Raw genomic sequence first — 25,729 nt, 5'->3', positions numbered from 1 at the left:
ATGACAGCTGATCACATGATGTAAATAAAAGATCGGTAATCGGCTTTTTTTTCTACTCGTGCTGACAGCGTGAGTAGAAAAAAAAGCCGATCACCGGCTCGGATGCGAGGGATATCGGTCCCGAAGTGGAAGAGGCACATCTGCCTCATCTGTGCACAAATAACAGTGCCCACAGTGCCACCTAACAATGCCCACAGTGCCACCTATCAGTGCCCGCAAGTGCCAGCTATCAATGCCCACCAGTAGTGCCAATCAGTGCCACCTAGCAGTGCTGCCTATCAGTGTAACCGATAGTGCCCATTATTGCCACCCATCAGTGCCCATCACTGCCAACCATCAGTGCCCATCACTGCAGCCTATCGGTGCCCATCAGTGCCGCCTTATCAGTGTATATCAATGAAGGAGAAAAATTACCCGTTTTAAATTTTTTATAACAAAAAATAAAAAATTTTTTTTTTTTTTTTTTTTAATAAATTCAGTTTTTTTACATTTTTTTTTTTTTTTTAACAAAAAATAAAAACCGCAGAGGTGAAATACCACCAAAAGAAAGCTCTATTTGTGGGGAAAAAATGATAAAAATGTCATTTGGGTACAGTGTAGCATGACCGCGCAATTGTCATTCAAAGTGCGTCAGTGCTGAAAGCTGAAAATTGGTCTGGATAGGAGGGGGGTTTAAGTGCCCAGTGAGCAAGTGGTTAATAAACAGCCACTCGCCTGTCCCATGATCCAGCGATGGGCTCACCTACGACAATTTTACCTCTTGTCTCTTGCAGCTTCACAACCGGATGTCCACTGTGCATGCATGAGCCACGCTGTGGTCTTCTGGGACTTGTCACGTGTTCCAGAAGACAGTGGGGAGGGAGGAGGAGAACCTCTGCTTCCGAACGCCTAGGCCATGGGTGCTCAAGCTGTGGTCCTCCAGCTGTTGTGGAACAGCGTGCCTCTGCCTTGCAATGCCTTATGGGACTTGTAGTTCAACAGATGGAGGGCCACAGGTTGAGCACCCATGACCTAAGTGTTCGGAGCAGAAGTGGGAATGAGTACCTGTCAAAATCAGGTACCCGTTCCCCCCCCCCATTTTACAAACAGGGATGGGGGAGGAGGCCTTAAAGCAGAACTTTACTTTAATGTGACTACAGCTACAATGTACATAATCTTAGATAGTTTTCATTAACATAGGAGTGTGGCAGAGGAACCTCCTATCAACTATCGAAAAGGGGTGAGTCTCCACATACACAAGCTGCCCAATCACCACTATGTTTATGCAGCGGCGGTGGGGGACCCAGGACCTTGGTCATTGACTATAATCTATGTATATCCTTATTTTGTAAATAAACCCAACCGCTGTTGGTCCTTCACTAGAATAATGGCACCCCAAACAAAGCATATTTTACAATTATATAGAGCTTTTCTCAAAAAAAAAAAACCTGAATATATGACATTTAACTCGTGATTTTGCGGTGATGTCATTTGCAAGGTACATCATTTTATACAAATTTAAGAATGAAGCTTACTGTAAAATTATAAAACATATTTGAACTTGTAGGTAGGTTGATAAGACAGAGTTGCTAAATGTTTTTATAAAAAGGAGTTAAAAACAATAAGATTCTTAGAATTCTTCAGATTATTTCTTCCGGGAAGTTTGCATGACATTGAGTATGACAAATATTAAAAAACAACAAAACGTTTGGTTGGAGATAAGCTGAAAGGATATACTGACCCATACATTGAGTTTCATGATTGTATTCGGGTTATTGATATTAGGCGGTCAGAAAATCGCATGTAATTTACCGCGTTTGCGTCCCCTACATGGTAAAATCAGCATTGTATTGCTAGAAAATTACTCAAACCCCCCAAAACAAACAATTATGTATTTTCTAAAAGCAGAGGAACTAAAATGGCGGCATTTTCTATTTTTGTTTATGTCACACGATATTTTTGCAACTATTTATCAAACAAATATTTTCAGGAAAATATACCGTAAAAGAAATTTTAGTGCCCACAAACAATACTGTACTGGTAAAATATAAAGGATGACGTTGCATGGAGTTAATTGATACCCAACATGTCACGCTTCAAAATTGCGCCCGCTCGTGGAATAGCGACAAACTATAACCCTTAAAAATCCCCACAGTTTAAAAAAATTCTACAGGTTACCAGTTTTGCGTTACAGAGGAGGTCTTCTGCTAGAATTATTGCTCTCACTCTAACAATCGCGGTGATACCTCACATGCATGGTTTGAACACAGTTTTCATATGCGGGCGTGACTTACATATGCGTTTAAAAAAAATATATATATATATATATATATATATATATATATATATTTTTTTTTTTTTACACTGTCCATTTAAAAAAAAAAAAAAATTGGGTCACTTTTATTCCTATTACAAGGAATGTAAACATCCCTAGTAATAGAAAAAAAACATGACATTAACCACTTCAGCCCCGGAAGGATTTACCCCCTTCCTGACCAGAGCACTTTATGCGATTCGGCACTGCATCGCTTTAACTGACAATTGCGCAGTCGTGCAACGTTGCACCCAAACAAGATTGACGTCCTTTTTTTCCCCACAAATAGAGCTTTCATTTGGTGGTATTTGATCACCTCTGCGGTTTTTATTTTTGCGCTATAAACAAAAAAAAAGAGAGACTATTTTGAAAAAAAAAAACAATATTTTTTACTTTTTTGCTATAATAAATATCCAAAATAAAAAACAAAAAACTAATTTCTTTATCAGTTTTGGCCGATATGTATTCTACAATTTTTTTTTTCTAAATCACAATAAGCGTATATTGATTGGTTTGCGCAAAAGTTATAGCGTCTACAGAATAGGGGATAGATTTATGGCATTTTTCATTATTATTATTTTTTTTACTAGTAATGGCGGCGATCTGCAATTTTTAGCGGGACTGTGACATTGCGGCGGACAGATCTGACACCTTTGACACATTTTTGGGACCATTGGCATTTATACAGCGATCAGAGCTATAAAAATGCACTGATTACTGTATAAATGTCACTGGCAGGGAAGGGGTTAACAGTAGGGGGCCATCAAGGGGTTAAATGTGTTCCCTAGGGAGGTGTTTCTAACTGTGGGGGGGGGGGACTGATTGGAGGAAAAAAGAGATCGCTGTTCTTAATCACTAGGAACAGCAGATCTCTCTCTCCTCCCCTGTCAGAACGGGGATCTGTCTGTTTACATTGACAGATCACCGTTCTGGCTCTCTGTGGATCGATCGCAGGTGGCCAGCGGACATTGCGGCCGCCGGCCACGCGCATCGGCGTCACGCAGCGGGCGTGTGTGCGCCCCCTATTTCTCCTAAAGTGGCTGACGTACGCCTATGGCACTTTGCCCAGGAGATCCTGTCGAAAAAATTGACCAAATATGTGTATGTATTTGTAAGCGCTTCGGGACCCCATGGGGAAAAGGACCGCGCTATACCGCAGATGGACACCGGCGGCAAAAAGCGCCCTGTGGCGATTCAGTTCGCATAGGTAGCACTATACAAGTCACTCATTCAAAAGCCAACCTGCCGCAGTATAATGACGGCGACTGCTCTTAAAGCGGTTAAGAGTAGATAGTCACCTTGGTTAGCCAAACATCAAAATGCTTTATTACACCAAAAACGTGTTTCATGCCTTTAAGTTGTCAGAAGGCCTCAGTTTAAGGCGGTGCACGGATATCTATTACTCCCAGGTCAGAAGTGCCGTCAGGGTGGGTTTGTGAAATTTTCACAAACCCAGTCAATATGTAACATATTATGATGGCAACGATGATAGAGCACACATTGGACCCAAAGATTTGGCTGTACAGCCAACACTATGCAGCTGTGGAGAGGGCTCTCTGAAGGTAGGTGAGACACCAAAAAACTTGCTTCCCACCTTGGAATTCAGCTGGTGGGGATCCAGTCAGTGATGGTTTTTCGGAGGAGCCTGATGCTGCTTCTGGCCCTTCCCACAGGGAGCCAAGTGCAGCCCTTAAAAGATGGAGGGTTATGTGGCCGGAGGGCAGAAAAACCTGGCATTGACCTGGACTGAAAACTAGGAAAAGGAGGAGAGCAAGAGCCCGGGATACATCTGGTGAGGACTTTTGGAAAGGAATACCTAGGGCTGCCCAAAACATGCCCCCGGTATAGTAAAGAGAACAGGACTATCTCGGCACCCAAGGATTAGGCCAAACTTATAATTAAAATAACAATTTATTAAGAAAAAGACATTGTTAAAATTGGTTTTGTACACAAAGTAGTTTGTAAACAGTTGATTATTAATGCATAATTAATTAAATTAATACAATTGATTCCAAGAAAGGAGGATGAACCCCATAAATACTGTGGGGAACTGAAATGTAGATCTTGACGAACTCCTCTACATGTTTCGCAGCTACAGCCGCTTCCTCAGGAGGAGTCATAATCATCTACAAGGTAAGTACAATCTCATAATCATATAGTCATAGATAGTATTTGATAACAAGAGAGAAACAACAATAAACAGCAAATATTATAAAGCTGAATATGTACATTATTGTGTATTGTTGTTTCTCTCTTTCCTGCTATCAAGTACTATCTATGACTCTATGATTATGAGATTATACTTGTACTTGTTATCCTGATCGGACATCATATGATGTGATTAGGATAACCCGCGATCAGGATAACCAGTGCGGCGATCATTGATGTGGTGTGTCAGGCTGATCATGGTGTAAACAGGAAAAGCCTTGTATCGGCCTTTCATCACTTGCGTCTGACAGACTCGAGACTCGAGTAGAGGAGACCCGATCGGCAGCTCTCCTGATAGGGGAGGTCTGTGCTGATTGATTATCAGTGCAGCCTCCCCCTGAGAATGCCCACATAAGACCACCAGGGATGCCACCCAGGACCACAAGGGATGCTGATCATGGATGCCCACCCAGGGCCACCAGGGATTCCACTCAGGACCACCAGGTATGCCCACTCATGACAGCAGGATTGCCAAATTTGTGTCCATTGTAATTGTTAATCAGTGTCCTAGCAATAAAGTCTGCCAGTGCCTCCTCATCAGAGCTGCCTATCAGAGCCATCTATCAGTGCCACCCATCAGTGCCAACTATCAGTGCCCATCAGTTTCGCCTATGAGTGTCCATCAGTGACGCCTATTAATGCCCATCAGTGCTGCATATCAGTGACACCTAACAGTGCCCATCAGTGCTGCATATCACTGCCTCATCATCATTGCCCATCAGTGCCACCTCATCAGTGCCACCTCATCAGTGCCACCCCATCAGCGCCGCCTTATCAGTGCTCATCAGTGCCGCCTTATCAGTGCTCATCAGTGCCGCCTTATCAGTGCTCATCAGTGCAGCCTCATCAGCGCACTTCAGTGGAGGAAAAAAATTACGTATTTACAAAATTTTATAACAAAAACAAAGAAAAACTTTAAAAAAAAAATTTTTTGGCCTTTTTTTATTTGTTTAGCAAAAAATAAACACCCCAGTGGCGATCAAATACCACCAAAAGAAAGCTCTATTTGTGCGAACAAAATGATAAAAATGTTGTTTGGGTACAGTGTTGCATGACCGCGCAATTGTCATTCAAAGTGTGACAGCGCTGAAAGCTGAAAAATGGTGCCTGGGCAAGAAGGGGGGAAAGTGCCCGGTATTGAAGTGGTTAATGTTAGGTTCTTTATACTATATTAACAGGTTCAGTTGCTAAAATGACTTTACGGAAAGATGTAATTAGAACAAATTGTTGCTCTCCGGATCCTTGGAAGGTCTTGTTGTGGAACATAGAGGGAGTTGGTCTCCTTCTTCTACAATGAGGGATTTGGGAGTCTGGAGGTTGATAAATGTAAAAGGTGTTCAGTGATAACAGAAATTAATGTCTCTTGTAATTGATGTGCTTCTTCTGCAAACCCCTCTATTTTCTAATCTTTACTTTTACTTCGTAACGCTTCTCTTCCAAATAAACTTTCAAAACCTTCACCGTCATACGTGCTCCACTGAGTTTGTAATTTATGTCTTACGATGTCCTTGTGGCCTCTTCTACATGGGATGCACTATTCGAGCACTACGTGCGAAAATAGGCGACCACCGTAGATTTATTGCAAAGGGGTGTGATGAGCACAGCGTCCCCAGGCATTTTCATCGCTTTCATAACAAAGATATTAAAAGCCTGGAGGTGTTTGTTATAGAAACCATCCCCAGAGGAACACTTACTACCAATGAGAGGTTTTTCCCTCTTATGCAAAAGGGAACTATTCTGGATATACATGTTTGATTCACTCGCCCCGAAAGGGTTAAATGAGGAATTAGAAACATGTTGTCTCATCTAGGGGTTCCTTATTGATTTTTAGGTACTCCTAGTATGTTTATAGAATTAATTTGATATCAATAATAAGCTCTTTCCGACACTTTTTTTTAAATAAAATAATTGTATTTATGTGTAGTGTTTTTTATACTTCATTTTCTATTTTTATCATTATATTTTGATAGGTATATGCGATTTTTATTAGGAATATGTATTTTCGGATTCTTCTTGAGTTTATTGTAGTAATGTTGCATATTTGTTAATCCACTGAGCAACGAGGGGTTAATAATAATAGTGAGCTCTACGCTGCCCCTCTACTCAGTTCATTTTCCCGCCCACTTTAGACTACTTATATTTCCCTTGTTGCCCTCTTCCTTGACTGTGAAAAAGCGCGTGCGCTCGAAACGCGTCTTCAAGGCAACAGATATTATAGCTTACAACAGATATTATAGCTTACGGACTGAGTCACAATATCCCTGTATTCATCTTTGCTGGGACCCCTATCCCCTGCCCTCTTTAGACTACTTATACTTCCCTTGTTGCCCTCTTCCTTGACTGTGATAAAGCACATGCGCGTGAAACGCGTCGTCAAGACAACAGATATTATAGCTTAGGGACTGAGTCACAACATCCCCGTATTCATCTTTGCTGGGACCCCCATCCCGGACCATCCCGGGCAACCCGCACAGCTACTTTGGTCATCCCGGCTTGTCTGTTCAGATCGTTGAACAGGAAGGATTTATGTTCCCACATTGTGATCCCATGGTGGCCTGTACCGCGGCTTATAGCTATTTTCAACTAGCTTCTCCAGCCATCCCAGTGCGGTTGTCCATCCCTTCCAAGCCCTACCATTGTGCTCAATCACTGGACCGCACTGCTGATCAAGGTGTGTGCATGTGTGTAACAGTTGAGCCGTTCCTGCAACGCCGAGCCCCTGTCTCCTCTGATGGCCCCTACACACGATCCCAATATCGTACGAAAACGGTCGTCCGAGGAAGAATCGTACGATTTTCGGATCGTGTGTGCACTACTTTCGACAGCCGATCAGGACCGTTCATCCGATCTTATACGATCTGGCATGCACGAAAATTTTTCCTCGCGCGATTCCAGATAGTACGATTTTCGGTCAGTCAGTATAGTTGTCGTCCGAAAATTGAATAGGAATACGTTACAACACATGACATCACTTCAGATTTTTTGTTTTTTCTGTCGTACGAGAATTTTCTTGACTTTATTTAGCTATTCAGTTTCTACTTGCGACTATTAAGCGAAAACGGTCGTACGATATTCGGATGGTGTGTACGGGCCATTAGTCTGCGTCTCAGCTGGTCTGATGTCACGGACTCACAGGGGCCGAAGCTTCTCTCCTTCCTCTCGCTGATTGTCGGTGCGGTAGGCATTCCCCCAAAGCAGGGTTATCATCAGCGCAACAGTGTCATTGTTCCACCGTGACTGCACCGCTCCACAGCACGGGTTCAGATTGCAGTCTTTGTCTCCACACACCCCCATCCCCCCCCCTCCTTTCCTGGAATTAGCAGCCCGGATGACACTGTGTAAAAACTTGGCTCCATGTTGCTCAGTGGAATGTCAGTGACCTTGTTAAGCCTTTTTTTTTCCTTCTTAACCACTTCAATACCGGGGCACTTACACACCTTCCTGCCCAGGCGCCAATTTTCAGCTTTTAGCGCTGTCGCACTTTGAATGACAATTGCGCGGTCATGCTACACTGTATCCAAACTGAATTTTTTATCATTTTGTTCCCACAAATAGAGCTTTCTTTTGGTGGTATTTGATCACCTCTGCGATTTTTATTTTTTGCGCAACAAATAAAAAAAGACCGAAAATTTTGAAAAAAAATGTCTTTTTGTAAATAAGTATGTTTTCTTCTTCAATGACGGGCACTGATAAGGCGGCACCGATGAGGTGGCACCAATGAGGTGGCACTGATGGGCACTGATGATGGGCGGCACTGATGGGTGTCACTGATAGGTGGCACTGGTATGTGGCACTGATGGGCACTCATAGGCGGCACTGATGGGCACTCATAGGCGGCACTGATGGGTACTTATGGGTGGCACTGATTGGTACTTATGGGTGGCACTGATAGGTGGCACGGATGGGCACTGGTAGGTGGGCACAGATGGGCACTGATAGGTGGCACTGATGGACACTGATGACACTGATGGGTGGCCAGGAGTGGACTGACAACTCATGGGCCCCCGGGCAATAGTTGATTATGGGGCCCCCGGGCAATAGTAGAAGATTATGGGGCCCCCGAGAAATAGGAGATTATGGGGCCCCCAGGCAATAGGAGATTATGGGGCCCCCACACACAGAATACACATACACACACTGAAAAGGTACTGGAGAGGTGGGGCAGCTATAATCTTGGGATATTTAAAAAAACACAGATTTTTACATACTGTCCCTGGTTTTATTGAGGCTGGCAACCCTGATGGGGCCCCTTGGTGGCAAGGGGCCCTCGGGCAGTGCCCGAGGGCCCGAATGGTCAGTCCGCCCCTGTGGGTGGCATTGCTGGGCATCACTCATTTTTATTGTGCCATAGAGGTGCCAGTTAGTGCCCATTTGTGGGCACTGATTGGCATATGTTGGGCATTGATTTTCACATGTGGATGGCCATGGGCGATGTAGCTGGCCATCCACATGCTGGGGGCTTCCCTGGTGGTCCTGGTGGCATCCCTGGTGGTCCAGTGTGGGCATCCGAGGGGGGGCTGTGCTGATAAACAATCAGCGAAGACCCCCTCTGTCAGGAGAGCCGCCGATCGGCTCTTCTCTACTCGCGTCTGTCAGACGCGAGTGAGGAAAAGCCGATCACCGGCTCTTCCTGTTTACATCCTGATCAGCCGTGATTGGACATGGCTGATCACGTGGTAAAGAGCCTCCACAGATCTCTGTTTTATATTGCTTGATCCATATGGTTGTTTTCAGCAGCACTGGGACTGATATCTCTCTCTACTGACTTTCATTTCCCTGGCTTTACATGTTACACATGACTTGATTGCTGAGCGCTGGTGTTTTTGGTGTTTTTTATTGTTTTACAAAAATTTCACCAAAAAGGACAACTACTCAGCAAATGATAACCCATTTAACAGAAGCACAAAATTATGTAATTAACAATTTTACATCTCTTGTGCACATTGTATGGACAGATTTACTGTGCCTTTCATGTGAGAAAAAGTGGAAAATGGGGTCAGTAATGTTGTCGAATGTACAAAATTCAGACGATGAAAAGGGCATCTCCCCTAGAAACTGATACGCGGGTGTTTTTCAGTATTTGCTATGATTGTTCTTTGGGACAAGGTGCTCATATATTGCACATAACTTAGGTTTGGTGTGCGTTGTGGATGATTTGTGAGACAGATTAGAATGCCCACTGATGGGCACTGATAGGCGACACTAATGGGTGTATAAGAACTTAAAGAAGATGGGGTTAGTTGGCGCTACCTAGAAAAAACCTCAATGCTAGTTGCATCTACAGGATAGACCGTACAAATGGTTTTATGTTAATGCAATTTGGCACGTCAGTGTACCTTTCATCCCCGTCAGTAGGTGGAATGAAATACCCCGGTGGCTGATAGGAGTAGGTGGGAGGGGTCCTAAGATCCCTGATCAATAATGAATGTGTATGAACAGTAAGCAGGGCAACTTATAAATAAATTGCCTAAATTGGCGCAGTGTATTACCAGAAAGGGTCTACTCTATATGTATTGATACACACTATGCCAACTGTATAGGCGAAGCAAGCAATCACCCAGTGTGGTGCTCTTTAGCTTATGTCAACCATACAGGTGTAACTAAAATTGCTGCATTAGGGCTAAGGCATACCATATGTCACAGTGAATATATCCAAATAATGTGAGTTTACATCTGCATCAGCCACATCATATGTATGCACAAAGAGCAAGAAAACTCAAAACCGTTTATAAAGTAAAAGAGATACCATAGGCCACATGAGCACACCACAGTTCATAGAATGAAGCCTAGACCAAGCAGATCTAAGGACCCCTCCCACCTACTCCTATCAGCCACCAGGGGTATTTCATTCCACCTACTGACGGGGATGAAAGGTACACTGACGTGCCAAATTGCATTAACATAAAACCATTTGTACAGTTTATCCTGTAGATGCAACGAGCATTGAGGTTTTTTCCAGGTAGCGCCAACTAACCCCATCTTCTTTAAGTTCTTATATGGTCAGCAGAGTACCCCTTGTGAGTGCACAGCGTAGGGGAGGCAGCAACCTGTTCCTATACCATAAAGACATATCCTAAGCGCAGGTTTTCTAAGTGTTATTGACACTAATGGGTGGCACTGATGGGCACCGATAGATGGCTCTAATAGGCAGCACTGATGAGGAGCCACTGGCAGGCTTTACTGCTGGGACACTGATCTACAATGGGCACGGATTTGGCAACCCTGGTGTCATGAGTGGGCATACCTGGGGGTCCTGGGTGGCATCCCTGGTGGTACTGGGTGGGCATCCATGATCAGCATCCCTTGTGGTCCTGGTTGGCATCCCTGGTGGTCCTAAGTGGTGTCATGAGCGCAAGGTCTCTAACATCCACCAGCTCCGTCATGTCGTCATGGAGGAGGGGAAGAGGACTCCAGTGACAACCTGTGAAGCTCTGGTGACCTCCATGCCCAAGAGGGTTAAGGCAGTGCTGGAAAATAATGGTGGCCACGCAAAATATTGACACTTTGGGCCCAATTTGGCTATCTTCACTTAGGGGTGTACTCACTTTTGTTGCCAGCGGTTTAGACATTAATGGCTGTGTGTTGAGTTATTTTGAGGGGACAGCAAATTTACACTATACTATACAAGCTGTACACTCACTACTTTACATTGTAGCAAAGTGTCATTTCTTCAGTGTTGTCACATGAAAAGGTAGAAGAAAAGATTTACAAAAATGTGAGGGGTGTACTCACTTTTGTGAGATACTGTATGTGTAAGAAGTAATAGCAACGGTTACAGTCTAATAGCCCATTTTGAGGGTTACAGATCAGGGAGAACAAAGGTCAAAACACAACAGCAGTCATTTGTTACATACATACATTTGGGTATATTACTTTCGTACATTCCGGATTTTTAGCCAGGGTTTCCACCCATTGGTGTATTTGACATAAGTGTTGTTTTTCAGAGCGGAATAAAGTTCATAATCTTTGACTAAGTTTAGTTAGAGCTTAACATCGGAGATATTCGGGATTAATGAACTTCTCCATTTGCGCATGATGAGTAATCTAGCGGCAAATAGTATTTTGTTTGATTCTTCTTTGTTTGATTTGGCTCGCTAGTAGTTTGCCGGCTTTATTGCCAGGTGTATACAAGTTAGCATGCAATTTCAATAGGGATTTGGCGTGTTTAGCATTTAGAAATGCCCTGAGGTCATTCCTGGCCTTCAAAAATTTTTTCACTAGTTGATGATGTGGTGTTGTTTTTGTTCATCTGCTCTAGTTCGGTTATGAAGGCCAGAAGCTCTGTGAGCCGCTGTGTCCTTTGGCATTTAGCTTAAGAACTGAGTTTAAGGGAGTATACCTCGGATATATGCCTTGTGTGCAGTCCATAGGGTGGCAGGATTATTGACTGTTAGGGTCAAAATAATCATGTAGACTTTTTTGTATTACAGCAAAGTTAGTGGGGTCTGACATCAGATGTGGGTCATTCCTCCAATTGGATGCAAAGGAGCTTCCCATTTTTGTCGCCCAAAGTCAGGGATATGGGTGCGTGATCTGTCCAAGTTATGGTGTGAATCTCTGATTTGATGGCATCTTGAAGGAGCTATCAAAGTCTATTGAAGTCTATTCCGAGTAAGTGCAATGAGGATTTGGAAAAGAAGGTAAAGTCTCTTTCCGTAGAATGTTGACATCTCCAAATGTCGGACAGGTCAGGTCATTGGCATGAAGAAAAGAGAGTAGATTAGCCTGTCTGGGTTTTTTGGGTGTAGGGCCTTTGGTGTCAATGGAAGCATCTGGAGCTAGGTTAAAGTCTCCGCAGATAATTGTGCGACCTTGTTTGATTTTGCTTACTTTTTTCCACATCTTGCGAAGAAAATGTAGTTGGCCTGCTTTGTGGGGGGCATAAGCGTTCACAATTGTGTAAGTAGCATTGTTGATTTCGCAAACTAGGATGAGATATCTTCCTTGTGGGTCAGCAGTAGAGGTGGTCAGCTTAAAAGCTACTGTGTCTTTAATAGCGGTGAGTGCTCCTTTTGTTTTGTTTGGAGAGTTGGCGAAGTATATAGGTGGGAATTTTTTGCGAGTCAAGTTGGGGGCTTTATCTTGACAGAAATGCGTCTCCTATATAGCTGCCATAACCCCGGCATCCCCGTTTTCGTGCGGCGGTCCTCTTTCTGATAAAAGTGGTCCCTGCGGGGAGAGGGCCTGCCGCCGCGATCCGGTGCCCTCCGCCGCTACCGACGGCTCCGGTAAGGCGATCACGTCCACCTCCCTCCTGTGCCTGGAGACGAGTGAGGCTAAGATGGCGCCCACTTGTCTCCATGACACTGCTGGGCGGAAGTGACGTCAAAACGTCACTTCCGCCCACGCCTCTTACAGGCATATTTTTTTCAATGTCATTTTTTTTTTATTACTTTTTTTTTTTTTTTTTATTGCATTTTAGTGTAAATATGAGATGTGAAGTCTTTTTGACCTCAGATCTCATATTTAAGAGGACCTGTCATGCTTTTTTCTATTACAAGGGATGTTTACATTCCTTGTAATAGGAATAAAAGTGACACAATTTTTTTTTTTTTAAACGGTGTAAAAATAAATAAAATAATGTAAAATAATTAAGAAATATAAAAAAAAAATTTTTAAACCCCCCCCGTCCCGACGAGCTCGCGCGCAGAAGCGAACGCATACGCGAGTAGCGCCCGCATATGAAAACGGTGGTCAAACCACGCATGTGAGGTATCGCCGCGACCGGTAGAGTGAGAGCAATAATTCTAGCCCTAGACCTCCTCTGTAACGCAAGAATAGAATGTTTTAAGCGTCGCCTATGAAGATTTTTGAGGGTAAAAGTTTGACGCCATTCCACGAGCGGGCGCAATTTTGAAGCGTGACATGTTGGGTATCAATTTACTCGGCGTAACATTATCTTTCACAATATAAAAAAAAAATTGGGCTAACTTCACAGTTTTCTTATTTATATGAATTTTTTTCCAAAAAAGTGCGCTTATAAGACCGCTGCGCAAATGCGGTGCAAAAAAAAGTATTGCAACGACCGCCATTTTATTCTCTAGGGTGTTAGAAAAAAAAAAAACATATATAATGTTTGGGGGTTCTAAGTAATTTTCTAGCAAAAAAACATGTAAACACCCAAAATCCAAAACGAGGCTGGTTCTTAAGTGGTTAATAAATTATCTTTATTGACATATTGCACTATGGAAGTTTCTCGTTTTATGTTTTCGAGTACTACCTGCCTATAATTGCTATTCCGGCACTGTGTCTTGGGCTTTGGGGAGATCGATTTCCCTGCGCTGGGCGAGACTGCTGTAATTAACAGTCATCGCCATCTGGTGAGCAGATTACGTTACGCACTTTGGGTGTGAAGTCACGTGAAGGATATCATTGTTTTTTTCCCCTGCATTATCACGGATGTCTGTCATTTCCTTGCCAATTCATGGACTGGAATCTTAATGGGACTCTTTTTTTTTTTTCTTTATATATCTCACTTGTCAAGCATTTTTTTCACATATGTCTTGTTTATTCAATATTGTTCACAAGATATGTTTCACATGATAATTTACCATTGATCTTTTGCTGGTATCTTAGAGAGACTCTGCCTTAGTTTTCCTTGGTCTCACCTTGTTTTAAAATTAAGTTTTTTTTCACATGCTATGTTAGCGCTGCATCTTTTGTGTGTTTTTAATCCAACATGGCTGCCTTCTGACTCAGCAAGAATCCCCCCTTTCACCGCACACCCAGGTGTGCAGGCCAATACGCAAAATTTTACTGAAATCTGTTGTTTTTATTTATTTTTGCCTGACACTTTGCTGCATTTCATCGTGGACCAGACCAATTTATACGCCCAGCAGCATACGCCCATCCGTTTTAGTGGAAGGATTTGACTCTGGAGGAGTTCAAAGTGTTTATGGGCCTCACCATAAACATGGGGCTTACAAAAAAAATTGAAGGGCATGCCTATTGGTCCACCAAACCCATCCACCACATGCCCATTTATTCTTCTGTAATGTCCGGGTCCCGATACGAGATGATAATGCGCTTTCTTCATTTCAACCACAACACCCAGTGCCCTCCCCGCAATCATCCAAATAATGATAAGTTATATAAAATTTGCCCACTCATTCATTTCTTTTTCCAACGATTTGCAGAACTCTATGTCCCCGATCAGCATATATGTGTAGATGAATCCCTGGTACCCTTTTCAGGCCGGCTAAGAATAAAGCAATACATTCCTAGCAAAAGGGCCAGATACGGAGTGAAATATTATAAGCTTTGCGAGAGAGTCACGGGATATCTGTACGCGTTTCGCATATATACAAAGGAAGAGATTCCCAGCTCCAGCCCCCTGAGTGCCCGGCCTACATGGGCACAACTGGTAAAATTGTATGGGACCTGCTGAAGAAAGGTTACCACATATACCTGGATAACTTCTACACCGGCCTGCCCCTTTTCAAACACCTATACCTCGCAAAAACCCTGGCCTGTGGAACCTCCAGAAAGAATAGGAAGGGCTTCCCACAAACCATAGTGAATAAGATATTGCGAAGGGGAGGAAGGGCAACTTTGAGATGCAATGAAGTGCTGGCCTTGAGGTGGGAGGATACCAGGAATGTGTACATGATGTCCACCATCCATGAGGACACTACTATTGAAGTTCAGAGAGGTCCCATTGAAAAGCCAACATGTGTACAAGAATACAATCTCTACATGGGGGGTGGGGGGGGGGTGGATTTCAACGACCAAATGCTTTAGCCCTATTTAATTAATTTGGCAATCTATAATGCCTACATAATTCACACCAAATCCATGGAAAGCCCTGCCCACTTCCTAAAATTCATTGAAGAAGTTGTCACGTCCCTCTTCTACCAATGAAAGACCCCCCCAGAAAACCTTTGCTCTGATGCTGTTAGCCGACTTCATGAGCGCCACTTCCCGGACAACATTCCACCATCGGAAGCAGGCCAAGGACTCCAGAAAAGATTTTGAGTATACAGCAAAAGAGGATTTCGAGGAGATACCAGCTACCACTGTCCCCAATGTCCCTGTGAACCCGGCCTTTGCATTGGTGAATGCAAAATATTAAAAATTACAGAGTATGAACAGCGATCTGTCATCTCCCCTGCATAGTCCCTTCCTCCGTTCAGTTAGAACACACAACAGGACACACTTAACCCCTTCACTGCCCCCTAGTGTTAACCCCATTCACTGCCAGGGACATTTTTACAGTAATCAGTGCGATTTTATAGCACTGATCGCTGTAAAAATGCCAATGGTCCCAAAAATGTGTCAAAATTGTCCGACGTGTCCGCCATAATGTCGCAGTCCCAATAAAAATTGCAGATCGCTGCCATTACTAGTAAAAAAAAATAAAAAATAATAAAAATGCCATAAAACTATCCCCTATTTTGTAGACGTTTTAACTTTTGCACAAACCAATCAATATTCGCTTATTGCGATTTTTTTTATACCAAAAATATGTAGAAGAATACGTATCGGCCTAAACTGAGGAAAAAAATTGTTTTTTTTAATATATTTTTGGGGGATATTTATTATAGCAAAAAGTCAGTTAAAGCAACGCAGTGCCGAATTGCAAAAAACGCTCTGGTCTTTTGCCAGCCAAATGGTCTTTTGCCAGCCAAATGGTCCGGGGCTTAAGGTCCCTTTTACACTGGGGCGGGGGCAGCGTCGGCGGTAAAACTGCGCTATTTTTTGCGACGCTTTACCTTAGTTTTAGTGGCGGTGTTCGGCCGCTAGCAGGGTAGTTTTACATTAGGGGCATTGCACAGGGGGAGGGTTACATTAGGGGGATTGCACAGGGGGTTTACATCTCTTGTTCTATGTCTGCAGTCTCTGAGCATCCCTTGTATCATGTCTGCAGTCTCTGAGCATCCCTTGTATCATGTCTGCAGTCTCTGACCATCCCTTGTATCATGTCTGCAGTCTATGACCATCTCTTGTATCATGTCTGCAGTCCCTGACCATTTCTTGTATCATGTCTGCAGTCCCTGACCATTTCTTGTATCATGTCTGCAGTCCCTGACCATTTCTTGTATCATGTCTGTAGTCCCTGACCATTTCTTGTATCATGTCTGTAGTCCCTGACTATCTCTTGTATCATGTTTGCAGTCTCTGACCATCTCCTGTATCATGTCTGCAGTCTCTGACTATCTCTTGTATCATGTCTGCAGTCCCTGACCATCTCTTGTATCATCTCTGTAGTCCCTGACCATCTTTTGTATCATGTCTGCAGTCTCTGACCATCTCTTGTATCATGTTTGCAGTCTCTCACCATCTCTTGAATCATGTCTGCAGTCTCTGACCATCTCTTGTATCATTTCTGCAGTCTCTGACCATCTCTTGTATCATGTCTGCAGTCTCTGACCATCTCTTGTATCATGTCTGCAGTCCCTGACCATCTCCTGTATCATGTCTGCAGTCTCTGACCATCTCCTGTATCATGTCCTCAGTCTCTGACCATCTCCTGTATCATGTCCTCAGTCTCTGACCATCTCCTGTATCATGTCCTCAGTCTCTGACCATCTCCTGTAGGCTGCATGTGAGTGACATTATACACACACACAGAAAATGTTTGCACATATACTAACGTGTCGGCGGGGGGGGGGGGGGGGGGGGGGTCGCGTTGCATCACCTCCCTGAAATGAGTTTTTGCAGGTTGGGATGTCTGCAAACGATACCTACCTGAAAAGTGTCTCAAACTGCAAAAACAACACTTTGTGTCCTGCTGATATATAGAAAAACCAACTATGGGAAAAAAAGGGACATAAGCATACAAAACTACCATTTAGTACGAATACGTGCAACATGAAAGCGATCAATCTAGGACCAGGATTCCTCTACCCTACGTAACAAAAACACATGATTATATGATCTGAAAGGGGTGCCCTGCTGGCCGTAGCCTGACTAGTAACCATGCTGGTACATGAACATCTGTAATGCAGCAGGAGAAAGGAGACTCAGCGGCAAAGTGAAAGATAAAAAAAAGACGGAAGGTCAGATTTAAACTCAACGGTTATGTAAGGACAGAAAGACAAATACTATGAAATATATGCACTGATGTCATGCTGACAAGAGTGGTGAACTATGTGTGAGAAATGATTTGAATAATTAGTGGAACCCTGGCTTATCTGTATATTTTCCTTCATTTGTCTTACACAGCTACAGAGTTTAAATCACAATATTAATTACTTAATGACCGCCAACTGTATATATACATCGGCACTTTATGGATGGATATCTCGGTAAGGGTAGCAGCTGCTGCCACAACCAAGGTATCCACCTTTTCAGTGGGCGGTTCTGTTTACAATAATGGTGGTCTCTGCGGTGGATTCGCCGCGAGATCACCCTTTCGGCAGCGGGAGAGGGGGCCCCCCTCCCGCCGCTCTCCTGCGCGATCGGGTCCTTCTCCTTCCTTGGTATGGAGACGAGTGAGGGGAAGATGGTCCCCACCCGTCTCCATACCATTGCAGGGTGGAAGCAACGTCAAAACTTCGCTTCTGCCCATAGCTCTTAAAGGGCCATTTTTTTGTTGTCATTTTTTTTAAATTACATTTTCTTTTTATTGCATTAAAGTCCAAATATGAGATTTGAGGACTTTTTGACCCCAGATCTCATATTTAAGAGGTCCTGTCATGCTTTTTTTCTATTACAAGGGATGTTTACATTCCTTGTAATAGGAATAAAAGTGACCCAAGCTTAAAAAAAAACTGTTTTAAAATCAATAAAATAAAGTAAAATAAATAAGAAATTTTTTTTTTAAAGCACCCCGTCCCAACGAGCTCACACGCAGAAGCGAACGCATACGTGAGCAGCGCCCACATATTAAAGCGGTGTTCAAACCAATTCTAGCCCTAGACCTCCTCTGTAACTCAAAACATGCAACCTGTAAAAAATTTTAAACTTCGCCTATGGAGATTTTTAAGGGTAAAAGTTTGACGCCATTCCACGAGCGGGAGCAATTTTGAAGCGTGACATGTTGGGTATCAATTTACTCAGCGTAACATTATATTACTTTCACAATATAAAAAAAATGGGCTAACTTTACTGTTGTCTTATTTTTTAATTAAAAAAAGTGAATTTTTTCCAAAAAAAGTGCGCTTGTAAGACCGCTGCGCAAATACGGCGTGACAAAAAGTATTGCAATGACCGCCATATTATTCTCTAGAGTGTTAGGAGAAAAAAAAGTATATTGTTTGGGGGTTCTAAGCAATTTTCTAGCAAAAAAAACTTGTTTTTAACTTTAACTGAAAAACAGGCTCGGTCTTTAAGTGGTTAATTACTTTCTGAACGCGATGGTTAAAGGAGATCTAAAGGAAGTGAAAGGGGTGAAATACAGAAAAGCAGCATTGCAGAAATCAGCAGTTTGGCTGTAAGCTCCTTGGGTGCAGACTCTAATGCCCTGTACACACGATCCGATTTGCCGACAACAAAACCGTAGATTTTTTTCCGACGGATGTTGGCTCAAACTTGTCTTGCATACACACGGTCACGCAAATCTTGTCGGAAATGCCTCATCGATTATACGATGGGGTGTTTTCTTTTGTGGGCGTTTCCATTGTCATGGTGCTCCAAGTTTGAGCCAACATCCTTCGGAAAAAAATCCACGATTTTGTTGTCGGAAATTCCGATCGTGTGTACACGGCATTATAGGTGGTTGAGAAATGAGATGTGTAATTTATGCTCCTAGAAAGCCTGAAGGTACTTCTTCAATGTTGGGCCTCTGTATGTGGCCAGGCTGTGTAAAAGTCTCACACATGTGGTATCGCCATACTCAGGAGGAGTAGCAGAATGTATTTTGGGGTCTCATTTTTGCTATGTACATGCTATGTTTTGGAAATATCTTAAAAATGGACAACTTTGTGGAAATTAAATGCGTTTTCATTATTTTCCACAAACTTCTGGAAAAAAATGAACTGTTCAAAAGACTCATTATGCCTCATAGATTATACATTTGGGTGTCTGCTTTCCAAAATGGGGTCATTTTGTGGGCGTTTCTATTGTCCTGGTGCTCCAGGGCCATCAAAAATGTAAGAGGTCGCCATGAAATTTATATGTGTAATTTATGTCCCTAGAACACCTGAAGGTGCTCCCTGCATGTTGGGCCTCTGTATGTGGCCAGGCTGTGTAAAAGTCTCACACATGTGTTAACTCCATACTCAGGAGGAGTAGCAGAATGTGTTTTGGGGTGTAATTTGTTGTATGAATATGCTGTGTGAGAGAAATAACCTGTTAATATGACAATTTTGTAAAAGAAAAAAGAAAAAAACCCCACAAATCTTCAATTTGCAAAGAATTGTAGGAAAAAATTACAGCTTCAAAAAACTTACCATGTGACTTACTAGGGGGGTATTTGTACTTTCCTTGCTTGTTAGTGTCTGAAGAAAAAAGATAGGCTGTCAGTACTTCAGGTGTGATCAGATGTGATCAATTTTCAATGATTGGCACCATAGCTTGTAGACTCTATAACTTTCACAAAAACCAAATAATATACACTAATTAAGGTTATTTTTACCAAAGATATGCAGCCGTATAAATGTTGGCCAAAATTTATGAAGAAAAATTACTATTTTGCAAAATGTTATGACAGAAACAAAAAAAAAGGGAATTTTTTCACCAAATTTTCAGTATTTTTTTTATTTATAGCACAAAAAAATAAAAAAAAACCACTAGTGATTAAATACCACCAAAAGAAAGCTCTATTTGTGTGAAAAAAAGGATACAAATTTCATTTGGGTACAGTGTTGCATGACTGAGTAATTGTCATTCAAAGTGTGAGAGCGCTGAAAGCTGAAAATTGGTCTGGGCAGAAAGGGGGGTATAAGTGCCCTGTAAGCAAGTGGTTAATGAAATGTAATCATTAGTAAAGCATATAATATATTTTTTCCTTTATCAAATGAATATGGCCATTGGGAAAATGTAAAATTGCTCTGCCAAAACGATCAGATTATTTCAGGACTGAGTGGGTTAATGGTGATTCTAGTAATAAATCCCAATCCGTCCGATCATTATATCTATATCCAATCGTTGATGAATATTCCCATATACAGAGCTGAGGATTTCCTCTTCCTGAGACTGTATACCCCCATCACCTGTCCACACTACCACACCCACAACACCACCAGAATAATTGGTGATCAATGATATCTTTTTATTAATCCCCGCTACCTCCACACCATAGCCGATAGGAATTATGCCGCGTACACACGATCTGAATTTCCGTTGGAAAAACCTTGGATGGTTTTTCCGACAGAATTCCGCTCAAGCTTGCCTTGCATACACACGGTCACATAAAAGTTCTCTGAACTTTCGACCGTCAAGAACGCGGTGAGGTACAACACTATGACGAGCCGAGAAAATGAAGTTCAATACTTCCGAGCATGCTTTAAATTGTTTCCGAGCATGTGTAGGAATTTTGCGCGTCGAAATTGCTACAGAACTTTTTCCGTCTGAAAAACAAAGAACCTGCTCTCAATCTTTTGCTGGCGCCAGCAAAAGTCCAATGGAGCATACACACGGTTGGAATTTCCAACCAAGAGCTCACATCCAACTTTTGCTGGCGGAATTTCCGATCGTGTGTACGGGGCATAAGACTGACACTACCAGTGCTTATAGTGACAATTATTACAGCCAATCACAGTCATGGGGGAGAAACAATCACAGATAAATGAATTTGTCAGACAGAGGGTTCTAGCCTTCCCCTACTCTAGTTTATTTCTGTCTGTTAGAGAGTTCCCCTCACTTCCTGTCTAGTAAAAAATTGTCAGTAGGACAGGAAGTGAATGGAAATCCAACGAATGGAGCCCCAAATAGCAGAAAAATCATACAGGGGTTCTAATTCTTCCCCACTTCATCCAAACCTGAAAACCCCCTTTTTTGCTTTAGATACATTGTAAAGATGTAGGCTACAAGGCCGTCATTCTGAATCTGGCTACACTACCTCGTGTTTTACTGACCCTGATCAAGCATGCAGCCAGTAAAGCCTGAACATTATGAACCCCTGTATGCTTGTTCCTGGTCAGTGATAAACTAGATATTGAAGAGGGGGAATGAAGATGACAGCTCTGGAGCCTGCAGCTTTATAACTAAATCAGTGATGTTGGATCTTGTCCACTGCTTCTTCCTATTGGCCAAGTATTTCAATATTTAGATTCTCCGCCCAGTCTCTCACATCTGATTCCCTCCAGATATCCTCATACCACCATCCCATACACATAACCCAACATGGAGGGGCTCAGTGAAGGTGGTGGTGAAGGTGTGGAGGTGTTGGATTGGGTCATACAATTCATAAAAGGAGATCCGCCCGGCCTCATAATCCAGATCTATCCTGACTCTGTCACTGGAGACATGGCTGGGTAATGGGACCTGTTGACTGTCATGTCTCACTGAGTACTGATTACCCTCCCACCTCCCCAAACACCAGGACTTCTCATTACATCCAATCCCTGACTGCTCTCCTCTCCTGTCTATACTGGGGTAACACATTCCAACTCTCCAGTTCAATGACCACCCGACATCCACTTCCCAGTAATGTCTCCCTGAGGAGAAACTCTGACTGCTTATCACCTGAGGATGCCGAAATCTCTCCGGTGTTTCTGGGCGATTCTGATGTGATGACCAGGATGCCGTTTTCCTGTCATCTGATATATGTAGATTATTGGAAGCTGTACTCACATCCAGTGATATGTCTGTAACCCCCGACACCCCCGATGTTTGCTGTACTGACCCAATATTTGGTCCTTCAGCCCGGCGGTGTGGGGATTGCGTGGTGGGAGTGAGTTGGGGACGTCTACTGGATGGTTGTATGGTGGGGGAGGGTTGGGGACATCTCGTGGATAGTTGTATGGTGGGGGAGGGTTGGGGATGTCTTCTGGATGGTTCAGCATTGATGTGACTTTTTCCCTTTGCAGTAGAATGTGGATAGACATGTGTGCCTGGATATTTCCCTACATTTACCCCAGACATGATATCAGATAAACCTGCGTGCAATGTGTGTGAGTTCCCCCCCACATCCAGATCCCCTCCATCATGGAGGAGTATATCATGTCTCTCTCTGTCCTCATCATCTCCATCCTCAGTATCACACAAGTCACCTGTGTCTGATTCCTGTAGGACAGTCAGTGGATCCATTGTGTTAGACAGCTCCTTAATGCCACCCATCTTCCTGGACAGCTCCTCCTTCTTTATTTCCAGCTGTTGGATTTTATCAGAAAGTGATAGAGAGTCTCGCTCTGCCCGCCGGGATCTGCTACTCAGGAGTCTCTTCTCCAGACGTCTTCCAAGGTCTATGGAGAGGCAAGTGACTCTCTCCGTTTCATCATCTGCTTTTTGTTGTACTTTCCTTCTTCGTTCCTGCAGACTCTGGACTCTTTTATCCATCTTCTCTCTCTTTGTCATCAGTTTCTGCAGAACCTTACTCAGTTTCTCAGAGGCCTCATCCAGAGTCACCACCTGGTGTCCCCGATGTTCTCCGGCCAAACTGCAAGACACACAGATACAGATGGAGTCCTCAGTGCAGTAATACTCCAGGATCTTCTTATGGACGGAGCATTTCCTGTTCTCCAGGGAAGTGGTGGGGTCACATAAGACGTGTTCTGGTGACTTGTTGTGGACTCTCAGGTGATTGTCACACAGAGAAGCTTCACACATCAGACAGGATTTCACAGCAGGTACAGGAGTGTGAATACATTGAGTACAGAAGACCCCGGACTCCTCCTGATCTCGCAGAGAAGACAGGAAATTCTCCACTATGTTACGCAGTGTTATGTTCCTCCGCAATGCAGGACGCCCCTGGAACTCTTATCTGCATTCAGGACAGGAATAACTTCCAGACCTCTCCTGTGTATCCAACACACAAACAATACAGTACCGGCAGAATTTATGTCCACATTTCAGGGTTACAGGATCCGTATAAATGTTCAGACAGACGGAACATTCCAGCTCCTTCCTCAGATCAGCAGACGCCATCGCTGAGAGCAGAAGAGAGAAATGAAAGTGAAAGTATCTGACACTCATTATAACCAGTTCTGTACATTCCTACACAGGGTGAGGCTGAGACTCATAGTCATAGGAATCTTTACGTAGAGGAACACAGATAATAACTAACACTAACAATAATCTCCCTAGCTGGGGAAAATAAAGGACATTTTTATAAGCCGCTCAAACATTGTGCCAGGTCTTTTTCTTCCTTCTTCGTGTAGCAAGGCCTTTTTAGGCCTAATAGTTACCTCCAGAGTTAGGGACAAGTGACACCCTTCTATGTAGAGTGGGTTACAAGGCATGGTGGGTGTAGTGCAAGGAAGATTCATGGACGCCAGACACTTCTTGAATGCAAAAAGATTTATTTTCTCTTGAACAGAACTGTGGGAGAGAGGGTTTAGGGCCAGGACACCCTTTAGTAGTTGCAATGTCAATTAGCAGACTCTGAGACTTCTAAAGGTAAACAGCCATTCAGAGAAAGGCATCCAGCAAGACCCCACATCTGCATGTGTAGGATCGCTGTCTCCTATGGCAACAGTCTTATAACAGTTTCTAATACAAGTTGTAACAAAATTCTGTACTTCCTCTACAATCACTTCTTGTAGATCTTCCCTCCACTGAGCTCCCACTCTCTCATACTAGACTTGCCGATCCACTGCCACTGGATCTCCTGAGCTTCTTTAACCTTCTCACCGAGTATCTTCCTCAAGTGTCACCCCCGCTTCCCTGTTGGGTCCATAACTTGGCACTCACAGATACTCCTCAAGCTTCACCCCACTGGCCTGCTCGGTCCCTGGCTTGGCACACAAGTCTGCTCTACAAGCCTGTGCTGGCTGGGTCCCTGGCTTGACACCTGCTGAAGTTTCCAGATTCTTCACCTCTCTTGCTTCTGGATAGGCCCTCAGACAGGTGACACAGCTCCCCCGATCACCTGACGCCACCCAAATATATAGGTTCTCCCAGAAGGCCAAGGGATTCAAGAAAACCCCTGCCCATTGGCTGAGATATCCCATATACTCCTTATGTGTCCTTGCATTGCCCTTGTCTTATCTAATGTCACCAAGCATCCGGCCACTTAGTGACAGAAGAGAGAAGTGCAGCAATTTCAGTCTTAGGGTGAAATCAATTGATTACTGACAATTGGCCAAGGTAACTATATCTGGCAGGCAAATTTAGGAACAACCCGGAATTGGGAAATTCCCCCAAGTGTTTTTTTTTTAGCGGCATAATGATATATTCATCAGGAAAAATGGAAATATATTAAAATCATTGATTTATGCAAACAACAAATTGCAGATCATTTATCAAAAATTAAAAAACAAAAATACAGAACTCTGGTTACGGGAATGTCTCAAAGAATATTCCATCAATGTTTGGTAATACAATGCATTTCAGATATTAAAAATACAATTAATTAATAGACATCCACATGAATGCGCTGACGCGTTTCGACCAATGCTGTTGCCCTCTTCTTCAGGGAATTTGTATTCTGGTGAAATACATCAAAAAATGTAATTGTTCCAACACTTTATATTGTAGTGACAACTATATATATATGTAATATTGTATTACTATATTTACCACTCGAAAGATGAATTCTGAACAAATGTCACATATCCAGAGATTCCTAAATAGAGGCACTGGTCCAGGGATCCTCACAAGTCAGTATTCGTGTTAATTAATATTAATGTCCTAGCGCCCAATGAGCTACATCCCCACCTGTATATACGAGTATTTGATTCTTGACTCAATGTGTATGGAGAAGAATACAGTATATTAGAATATATTATATTGTTGTTGCTGTATCTGTTTATCGTATTGTAGTGTTATATCCAGAAGGAGGATATAATGGGTAAAAAGAATAATATATAGTTATCAAATAACATGTTTAGATATAAATAAGTAATCAAACCAATGTGAATGAAGTGAGTGAGTGCATGTGTCAAAGGGGTGAGTATTAAGTATTATGCAGTGGGAACGGAAAGTATTCAGACCCCCTTACATTTTTCACTCTTTGTTATATTGCAGCCATTTGCTAAAATCATTTAAGTTCATTATTTTCCTCATTAATGTACACACAGCACCCCATATTGTACACACAGCACCCCATATTGACAGAAAAACACCGAATTGTTGACATTTTTGCAGATTTATTAAAAAAGAAAAACTGAAATATTACATGGTCCTAAGTATTCAGACCCTTTGCTCAGTATTTAGTAGAAGCCCCTTTTGATCTAATACAGCCAT

At 42.9% G+C, this 25,729-nt stretch overlaps 1 protein-coding gene across 1 annotated transcript; it reads right to left on the bottom strand.

Annotated features, from left to right (window-relative positions):
• Positions 1-20,206: 20,206 nt before the first annotated feature.
• On the bottom strand, positions 20,207-23,484 carry LOC141126866 (E3 ubiquitin/ISG15 ligase TRIM25-like). The gene has a single exon (XM_073612885.1). It carries the CDS (start codon positions 23,150-23,152, stop codon positions 21,671-21,673), a length of 1,482 nt encoding a protein of 493 aa, XP_073468986.1. The 5' UTR covers positions 23,153-23,484; the 3' UTR covers positions 20,207-21,670.
• Between the last annotated feature and the right edge of the window lie 2,245 nt (positions 23,485-25,729).

Source organism: Aquarana catesbeiana, linkage group LG01 (genome assembly GCF_042186555.1).
Source record: "Aquarana catesbeiana isolate 2022-GZ linkage group LG01, ASM4218655v1, whole genome shotgun sequence".
NCBI classification, from domain to species: Eukaryota; Metazoa; Chordata; class Amphibia; order Anura; family Ranidae; genus Aquarana; species Aquarana catesbeiana.
The sequence above is the reverse complement of the archived record's forward strand: the minus strand, read 5'-3'. Positions and strand labels throughout refer to the sequence as shown.